General features: G+C 44.0%; 1 protein-coding gene across 10 annotated transcripts in view; it reads right to left on the reverse strand.

The window, feature by feature from the left end:
• Positions 1-9,143, reverse strand: part of MAP7D3 (MAP7 domain containing 3) — a 50,025-nt gene extending 40,882 nt beyond the window's left edge. For all 10 annotated transcript variants that reach the window (XM_014963088.1, XM_014963082.1, XM_014963084.1 and 7 more), the window contains exon 1: positions 9,019-9,143. In XM_014963088.1, coding sequence (XP_014818574.1) covers positions 9,019-9,106 — 88 coding nt within the window. In that variant the 5' untranslated portion in view covers positions 9,107-9,143. The remainder of the gene's footprint in view (positions 1-9,018) is intronic.
• Between the last annotated feature and the right edge of the window lie 1,485 nt (positions 9,144-10,628).

The following is a 10,628-nucleotide window of genomic DNA, read 5'->3' on the forward strand; positions in this document are numbered from 1 at the left end:
GAATCAAAATTTGTCCTTAAGTGAACCGGCAGCCAGCTCCGAAACCTTTCTGCAGAGATGCTACACCATCAACTGACAGCTACATCAGGTGAGTACCACCCTTACTCCAAACACTAGTGATACACACTATGAATGTATTTCCTCTGGAATCCTGCTGATTCCTGCTGTCACTCCTATTCCCTAATTTTAACCTTGCTCATACCACTCAGCCAAGAGTTAGGCTTCTCTCTACTTAATGAGAAAAGCAACTGCCAGCACCGTGCTGGAGGAGGACAAAGATGTCACCAACTCTTGCAGCAGCCATCACATAGTTGGTAAGAAGTGCTGCCTGTGCACAGGGCTGACAAGCTAAATCCACCCCTTTCTCTGGAAAGGACACCTGGCTTCACAGTTTGGGGTTCTTTATTAGTAAGGTGTGCTATTAATCACCACTTGAAAGAAATTAAATTGAACCATGGCAGATACTCGAATCTCACTCACTGGCTTTTTGCTGCCTTCTCTTTCTACTTTGTCACTTTCTTCCTGCCCACGGTTATCCCTCACCTTCCCAAAGGAGCCAGAAAAGCCTTTGCATTCTGCATAATCCACCTGTCACGTTTCTTTTTTTTTTAACAACAAAATCTTTCACCGACCTCTTTTGATTCAATGCCATGATACAAAAGTCCCTCCAAAGGGGATGCTCCTCCAATTCACAAATTCCCAACTCGCTTTAATGCAAGTCAGATCATTTCCCCACTCCAACTGGCATTAGTTATTAATCTGTTTATTGCATTGTGCTTACCAAGCTTCTCTGCACAATGACCTACCTCTCTTGAGAGCTACTGCTTCCTACACAAGGGATACAGAGGCCTTACAGTCCCAACTATGCTCTTTAGCAAACGGCCACATATTGCTCTGGTCTCTTCTCTCCCTAGAAGCACAGGCCTAATAAGACACAGCCACAGGGAAGCCAGAGGTTTGGAAAGGTTGGAACACTCATTATTTCATTTCTCAATGAAAGAGCAAAGCACTAAGGTATCTGTACTCTCTGTAATGTATTCTGGTGGAGAATTTTAAGGCAGCATTTTAGATGTAAAGACAGTATTTCTGTACCAAGTTTCTGTGGGCTGGTAACTATGAACTCTTCTTGCCAACTGCAAAATAAACAGAAACTGCTTTCATCCACCTTCAGTGATTTCTTTTAAAGATATATTAGACACTGACTGTAATGCTGATGCAATAAACTATGACTAAAGTCCCTTGTGAATCTTCCCAAGTGTAACAGAAATCAGTATTTACCTGTTTCTGCATAGTGGAAATTCTAAAATATCCTAATACACTGGAATCAAATGAAAGCAGTTTATGTAATAAATAGACCCTTACATCACATACTGTGAAATGTAGTTGCATTGACATTGTGACATAATTTAAATGTTTATATATAAAGATATATATATATATATCATATATAAAGGTATATATCTCATATATAAAGATTTTACAGATTAAATGCTCCAAACCTGACAGAATTAGTCACAGGTTTTACAGCTAAAGGACAAAAAATGGTAAAATGGTGGAGTTTTAAACACGGAGTGGAAGATTATTAGTAGCCACTCTGTTGTACAAATAGGTCATTCTCTTTCTTTACTAACACTTTACAGTGCTTCAGGCTCCTGGACTAGATTAGAAAAAATAACCAACATTGTTTGTCACTCACATTTGACTGGGTGAACGATGTCAGAGCAGTCCCACTTTTAACTTGCACAGAGCAGTTTAGTTCCCACCACAGTTCGAGCTCATCAGTGAAACCCAGAGAGTCACAGATCAGCTAGTTCTGCTTTGCTCCTCCCGCTCTGGAGGCTGCCTTAAACCGACTCCTGTTCACGCTCCTGCACAGGCACGGAGAAAAGCAACTTCAAGACAAACCTCTGCTCTCTCCTCCTCTTCCACATCTGTTTTCTCCATTGTATTCTTTCTTTCTTTTATACTGCACTGTCCCTAACACTGGAAATCAGCTAACTTCTATCTGCTACTTCTCCCTTCCCAGAGCAGTCTGCTTGCTTTCGCTCGCTCCAACCCTGTCCTTGTAAATGCTTTTGTCCCCACATTTGTGGGCTTTAATACACCCAGCCCAAACAATGCCAGCAAAGAACACAGCCCAGCACTACAAGCCACAACTACCTTGAGACAAACCCTGTGAAAACACCATTTTGAGCTTTCTTTAGAGGGAAGGACAATAACTCCTTTACATGGCAGCAGTGAAAACTACTGCTTTAGCCTTTTACACTTGATAAATTTCTTGTGGTAACTTCAGAGCTCATTCGAACGCTGTCCCTGCTTCAGAAGAAAAGGGATTGTATCGGCATTTACCCCCAAGAGACCAGATTCACATCAAATCACTCAATACAGTCACACACTGGAACAGTTCTCATAGACACTACCAGGTCTTAATGCAGCAAACCCACTGGTTAAAGCAAAACATGGTGGTACAAAACGTAAAATAAATTAAACTGCAAGTTTTCTTAAAACTGTATGCTTAACCTAACTAATCAAAACCAAAAGCTCTGAGGCATTCTACTGCAAGTAATGTAAGACCCCAGCAAAGCAATCACAAATCAGTCCCAGCCCCAAAGAGCTGTAAGAACAGCTAACTGAAAAATGACAAATGGGTGTAAAAAACCAAGCAGGATAAAAAGCACAAAAGAGACCAATAAAGAGACTTAGTTTTGCTTAGTTCATTACCTAGTGGCAGAAAGTCTGTCAGAGAAGTCTGGAAGTGAGTAAGGTGACACACACTGATCTGGAGATAACCATCCTCGGTTCTGAATGTCCAGAACACAAATTACATACCATTGATCAACGCTGTGCTGCAAAATTGTGTTCCTTTAAGAAATCCTCTTGGCAAAACTAAGCAGAGGATAAACTTTAAAATGAATGAATGTGTTCTATTAAATTACATTAAGCATAAAGATCTTTACAGGATTTCTATATTCTTGCAGCCAATCCCTCTCAGACTTGAGGGGAGGGAATTTTAGAACTTGGAAGCTTTAAAACACTTGCCCAGAGAAGGGGATTCACAGGGCACTACAGTATCTTTACTCCCTCCCAAGATTCAGGTCAGTGCATTTAAACAGCGGGGGGTGAATGTAAATTAAGAGCCAGTTAAGTACTCATAAAACAGAATTTTAAAAGTTCTCTGTGAATTATGAAGGCAAAAAATACTATAAGGAAAGACAGAGGTGTTCGGAGCACAGCTGGTGGCAACTGTTTTCTTCAAAGTCAACTTCAGCTGCGGATCCTTCCCATAGAAAGCAGAAGTTCAAAACTGACTGAAAAATGAAAATAATTTAGAAGAAAACAAATGTGAAGCAACATGGCAATCCTTCCTGAAAAGCAAAGGCTTGCATCCATTGAAGTACCCGGAACACCATAGACACATGGGGTGCATGGCTGCAGGACAATGGAGGGCAGCCACTGCTTCTCTTGCCAACAAGACCACACCATTCCATGTCAACATTTGATTTTTCTTCTGTGAATCCCGCACTCCAAACAAGTTAATCACCAGCATCTAGAACAGTTTTAATTATTGGACAGGCATGTGCAAACACATGGAAAGCATATCATCAATTAAGAATTACCTGGTTGTAGGCTGAGTAATTGGAAGCCAAACGGTTCTATTTTATTTGTGGTAGATCAGGAATTTGAAGTCCTTAGTTAGTTTTTAAAATATTGCAAGTTTTAGGCACCTCAATACAAGAGAGATATCGAGGTGCTGGAGCAAGTGCAGAGGAGGGCAATGAAACTGGTGAGGGGGATGGAAAACAAATCGTATGAGGAGCAGCTGAGGGAGTTGGGACTGTTTAGTATGAGGAAGAGGAGGCTGAGGGGAGACCTCATCACTCTCTACAACTTCGTGAAAAGACACTGTAGAGAGGTTGGTGCTGGTCTCTTCTCACAGGTAATTAGTGACAGAACGAGAGGGAACGGCTTCAAGCTCCAACAGGGTAGGTTTAGACTGAACATTAGGAAGGAATTTTTCACCCAAAGAGTGGTCGGGCGTTGGAACAGGCTGCCCAGGGAGGGGGTGGAGTCCCCATCCCTGGCTGTGTTTAAGGGCCGTTTAGATGCAGTCCTACCCCATGGTGTAGGGGATGACTTTGTAGAGTAGGGGAGATGGTTGGACTCGATGATCCCAAGGGTCTCTTCCAACCTAGACGATTCTATGATCTGATAAGTCATATTCAGAGAAGTCATTAAAATTGCACGCTCAGAATTTTATTTGTCAGGGTATCCTTTCACAACAGGGCTGCAAGCACCTCCAATCATTGAATCAAGTTCAGAGACAGACAGCAGCACTTGGTACCCTTACAATTACAACTAACCCAGGGTACTTATTCCATTTATCTCATAGCAACCCAGGGCTTTTTCTTAATTGCCATCTAGGTTTTTTTTGGTCACATTTTACAGCTGTGCCATTAGGGATAGTACAAGCCACAATATCTCTGGGCTCTCCCCATTAGAGTTACAATCTTTGCAAGTCATTATTTGTTTAATACTTTCATCTGAATTGAAGCATGGAATCCAAATCTATCTTCTGCAATTTTAACACATGAAGAAACACGTAGAGAATGGAACATTCTGTATGAGGAATTTCCAAAAATATGTTGTATATGCACATGGTTTTGAGATTTTTTTTTTTTTTGCTTTACAGCAAGGCATCTTTCTTAAATGCATTTGGAGAAATCTCAATAATTTAAAGTTTTAAATTAGAATAAAACTTTTTTTTTAAATAAACTACTTACAACTGGAAGTAACCTTCAAAATGTTAAGCTCCTAGCACATAGCATACATCTTTATGAATCAGCATGAAATTATCCCTACTCCGTACTATTGCATTTCCGTGAACAAGAAGAAAATGAAATTAAAGCTCATACCCACTACAAGTACATTAAGTTCTCAGCCTGGCTTGGGAATGTTCTCTTTCACCCCTGGGATCTATGTGAAATTAAATTTCTGTGCAGTTCTTTGCATTTATCACCTTGGCACTCTCTAAAGCAGTGTTACTATTACTTCCGTGCAGGGAAAAAAAGATGAAGCAAAGAAAAACCTTGAAGACTTTCTCCAAAGTTATCAGGAATTTGACGAAACACGAAACTGAGCCAGGCCCAGCGAACACCAGCTGAAAGCCCCAGTCACTGGGCCACCTTTGCTCTGCCGATGGCACACATACAAGCCATTGGTACAAACACCACCAAGTAAAACAATACCGAATGCTGAAGATACTCTTACTGTAGCACCTCCACGCTATCAGAAACCTGGCAAAGGAATCACTTCCTTGTCCTGCAGCTTTCCAGAAAAGTTCTGAAGCCTACCTCTACTCACAACTACTCTGTAAAACCCAAAGGCTTTTAAGGATCCAAATTCAAAAGTAAATTCTTTCTCTCCTCCAGTAAGTAGCTCTGATGCAGAGGTCAACTCAGCGGTTGGCTGACAGATGCTTCTGGATCCTAAAGCATTTTCTCTAGACAGCACTCACCAAGTTCTGCTGTGGGACTTTGCCACCAGGGCTCTGCCAAGGAGGTCTCTAGTACTTCCACAGCTGTTGATAGGAACTCGTGTTCCTAAATTATCTTTTATACCTATTACCTAGAGACAGACAATTCTGTGCATGTTCACTACTTGCTTGAGCAGTGAAGTTTCACTATTAGTTATCCAACCAGCCTTCTTTTCGTGCCAATTCTATATATATGTATTTGGTAAAGAAGTCACCAGGAACTGTGCTCCAGGCAAAACTGACAAAGCCAGACAGTGTCACTCACACAGGGAGAAACAACTGGTGAGAGGGAATGAAGCTGTTAATTTTATTAGACAACTTCCGACCAAACTGGGCTTGGCCATGCAGGTCATGAGAATTATGCCTGCAGCTAGATTTGTTAAAAAAGGCGCTTAATTTTTATCCCATGTCCTGAGACAGGTTTCCTAAAAGATCATCCAGATCTTGGAAAGGAAAAACATGCATATAGCATTTTAATATGCTGGTTTTAACAGTCTTCACAGCTGTTTGTTACTTCAATAACGAGTGGAAATCCCAGGAACAGTGAAGCCAAGCTCTGGCAGAAAGCAAATACACATTCTCTGCCACCAATATTACAAAAGACAGAATGGGAGATTTTAGTATTTCAGTGAAAATGAAGCTAAAACAATAAATGTAGGCTACAACAGCTTAAATTATTTCTATTCTGATTACCCATACTATTCAAGAAAAACCTCACTTACTGGTTAAACCACAAGTAACTGACTACTCCTCTCTTCTGAAATCTTAACGACCTCAGCAGTGCTTATGGTATCAGAATATTGGAAAAAATTCCTCTTCATCCCTGAAGGATGACAGCAGATGTCATCAAGAACGGATCATAAGAATGGAATAAGAAACTGCCATTTACACGCCAGTGTACGATCACAATTAATTTCTAATGTTAAGTGATGATCATGCATCACTGCTAAAAATGTTAACTGGCTTCTAGTTGTAGCAGCAAATTTTGCTTTTAGTTATCCAACTAAAGGAAATAAGATTGGACAAGAGTGTAAGGGCAGAAAATGATTACAAAGGAATCGTAGAACTGACACAGCTGGCATGATCTGGCCTATAGAATCTTAATTACAGTTGATACTCCAAGAAGGAGAAACACCTTTTCCTCATCTCAATACTAGCTTGAATTGGCAAGAAAAAGATTCTCTTTAAACTCACCACATTCGTATGGAAATTAGTAACAAGTGGCACTACAGGATTTTACACTTTCAAGTCCTAAAATAATTAACAAGCACCAATCAGCCACAGACCAAATCAGCATCAAGAGGCTGGTGACAGAGAGTGGAAGCAGGGAACAAGAACCGAGCACTGTCTTGTAATTAGGACCCAGAAAAGGAACCTATGCAAAAGGTAACTATACAAAAAGTATACATACACAACCACCCAGGCAGACTACCAGGAAGAGCCATGGTTTCTCAGCAAGATGCTGCAAATATATATCTATTGTCCTTAAGCATGAGATTCCCAACCAGAAGTTTACTGGCAAATGACTGAAGGTGCACAGTACTGTATGTTTTGCAAAGATGTTTGTGCTCCAGATTGATTAAGAAACGCAAAGCGCATAATTGCCCAGAGACCAGCAGAAACTGGGTGCGAGTATTCTAGTTAGAAGGTGTTTTGGATGTGAGAGTCTCCCCAGCCAGCCAACCGAGCTTAGAAAGGCAGAAAGTTACATCCCTCTCTGAACCTGCTGAAGGGCAGCGTGGGACTGAACGAGGTTCCTCCTCCTGCCTTATTTTTCTACATTTTCTCCAAACAGCTGCGGTATCAGACTTGGTTGCTGCTCACAACTTCTCCAAACAGCAGCAAACACAGCGGCAATTATCTTGCAAATTCCATTGTTAACCATGGGATTGCGAAGATGATTTCTAAACATCATTTGCTTTCCCCAGAGAGTGAGGGAGTGCTGCTGACAGGAAGTCGGGAGCAGAACTGCAGTGGCCTGCGCAGTCACAGACAGTATTGCCCCAACTCACATCAGCAGGGAGTTCATCCACTAACACAGAACTCCAATACATTCGATATAAACTGAAGTGCAGATTCTGGTTCAGCGACTTCTACCCCCTTGGGAAATAAAATAATAATCAAGGTCTGTCCTTTCCAGGATCTAGTGAGGGGAGATGTTTTTGTTTGTTTTTTAACATGATGTGCATATTAGAACGTGCCTATCTAAATGTAGACGGAGCTGCCTGGTTCAAGGAATCCCCCCTGGTTTGGGGACAAAATCTAGGTCATGACAGCCGACAGCAAATGTGGGTGCCCGTCTTTAGTAAAACTTAGGGGCCACAGTTTAAGTGCATGCAGTACACAAAAGAAAATTCAGCAGTTCTAGCAGGGAGAATAAGGATCAAATAGACATGGGCTATGCAGGAAGTGCTATCTTTTGGCAAATCATTATCCTTCTAGAGCACTAGACTGTCTTAATTTTGAAAGCAAAATGAAAAGTAATTCAATAATATTTCTGACACACAACAGACTGAAGAAGAAAGACTGCCATATGAAAGTTGTGCATTCGGGACCTTCTGCCAGCACTCTTCTTCATGTAATTACACAGGTACACTGAAAACAACCAAACGATGGGCTGTCAGAGTATGTTTTATACATAATCCAGGTAAGTTTAGATCAAACCACAAAACCCTTTCCTTGTTTTTAGTCTGGGATAAGAAAACATTTACCTTTTCCTATGGCTCGCCCACAAAGCTAACCTGTGGAGATGTGCCATGAAACTTTGCTCGGAACATACACCATGCATGCCCAATACCCACTGCAGAGTATGACATTTCCAAGGACCTTCAGTATCAATAGGCATATAAACACACTCGAGGACAAAACCAAAGCAAGAGTTTCTTTAGCACTCCTAAAACACCAGTTCAAAACGGTAAAAAAATAATTAAAGAGTCATCCTGTCTTTGGTTAGGAATCAATGCCACGGACTGTCCCTGCCCTCTGCTCTCGGTGTCCGAGCAGCCCCCGGACACGCCGCCAGGACGAGCCGCCTGCCACAGCCGCAGGCCCGCCCGCCACAGCCACCGAGAAGCTCAGCGAGCCAAGAAACAGTGAAAAACGGGCCACTCCGTGTCACGAAGCTGTCCTGGGGCCGGCCCTGCTGCTGCGAGAGGTACCCAGTCAGCAATTAACGCCTCGAGGGCGGGGGGGATGAGAAGGACGCTACTCAGCCCCACCGGCTGAGGAAGCGGAGCCGGGCAGTCCCGCCGGCGGGAGGCCCCCCCTCAGCCCGCCGCCGGCCGGACACAAAGCCCGACAGCCCCACATCCCGCTACCTCTTCTTCTTCCCCTCACGCCTCGGGAAGGGGGCCGGGCGTACTGCGGGGCGGAAGGCGAGCGGCGGGGAGGACACCCGGCCTTGGGCCGCCGCAGCACGGGTCCTCAGACACCCCTCCTTTCCCCCCATTATCTTTCCCCCTCCCGGCCGCACTGCCCGCTCTCACCCATCTGTTCCCGCAGCCCCTTCAAGGAGGAGGAGGAGGAGGAGGAAGAGCAGGAGGGAGGGGGGACCACACCACCGCCCTCCGCCATCTTCAGCGCCGGGACGCGCGACTGCCGGCCGGGCAGAAGGGGGACGCGGGAGCGCAGTGCGCAGGCTCCGCGCCGCCCCCCGGCGCCGCCGACGGGCCTCCAGGGCAGGGCCGCGCCGGGCCGCGCCTCGCCTCAGCGCCCGCCCGGCGCCCGCCCCGCCCTTCACAGACCCCACTCCGGACTTGCCGCCCGGCGCTGCTGCGAGGCCCTTGTCCCCGTTGCCCCGGGGCTTCCCCCTCTCTGGCGGCCTGGGGGGCCTCCCCCTTGCTCCGTCCCGTGGTGAAGGAGCCGTTGGAAACGGCCGCTCCACGGGGCCCGGCCCGAGGCGGGGCCCGGCAGCCCGGGGCGCCTCAGAACGAGACAGGGCCCGCTCGCCAACTGCCCCACGGGATGGGAGTGGGGTAAGGGTAAGGTGAGGTGGTCCTGCCAGCCAGGACAAACATCACTCAAGCCCCGTTGAATGAATTCCCAGATCCTGTCTGTGTTAACTTGGATGTGTCACCTGCCTGCTCAGTTACCAATGGATCAAATTTTGCTGCTTACTTGGTTATCAATGAGCTCTAGAATAGTCTCTTCTCGTTTTGTCTCTGGGTTTAAGCTCTGGGAAGAGTGAGGATAGAACATCGTCTGTGGCCATATTAAGGGTAGGTTCTTTGGACCGGGTGCAGAAAACTGCCTTTGAAATTGTAAACAGAAAGTTTACCTGTCAGAGGGCCACAGAATTAGCCCATAATGGGAAGAATGCAGAAAAAGTAGCAGTGAGATCATATAGTGTTTCAAGACAGTAAAAAGGAACCTTACAAAAATTCAGCTCCATTTTAACTTGAATTTTCAGACCACAGACTTGCCCTGTTCTTTGTTTCTTGTTTGTTATACTGGCTTTCCCCACTTTAGCATGTGTACAGAGAATCCTTTGTCTGTTGTTACCTCTCAGTGTTAACAGAATGCCAATTATTATTTAAAACAACAGGTCAGCTAAAGGGGAAAAAACCCTAAACATTCTGTGCCAAATTTCCCAAGTTTGCCCTTATAATACGTAGTAGTAATACTTTTCCCTGTAACAGTATCAATGTGTTTTGTACACATGCAGAAATTAAATTTCACCATGCCACTGAGAGACATTCAGATGTTATCCTCGTTTTACAGATGAGAAAAATGAGTCACTGAAATCAAAGTCTCTAGTTATGTCATGAACAAAGCAGCACAGCAAAAAAAACCCCAAACAACCCAGCCCAGATTTCTTGACTCCTTGTTCTGTATCCATGTCTTTTTTCCATGTCTTCCTTTCATCAACAGCTATCAGAAAATATCATCAAAATGCTTTATATTGATTCTCTATAGCATAAAGTACAGTAGGTGTGGTACCAAAATATAGTACAGAATTTCTTTAACACACTGTGCCATAAAAGGGGTCAGTGTCTATTTATCCATTTTTTTGTGTTCCTGAGACAATTGGTATGGGAGGAATCACTCTGCTGAAGGGAATGCTTATGAATGGACCGGGCAGCTAAAATTAATTTTC

This window comes from Calidris pugnax, unplaced genomic scaffold (assembly GCF_001431845.1).
Source record: "Calidris pugnax isolate Ruff unplaced genomic scaffold, ASM143184v1 scaffold294, whole genome shotgun sequence".
Classification (NCBI taxonomy): domain Eukaryota; kingdom Metazoa; phylum Chordata; class Aves; order Charadriiformes; family Scolopacidae; genus Calidris; species Calidris pugnax.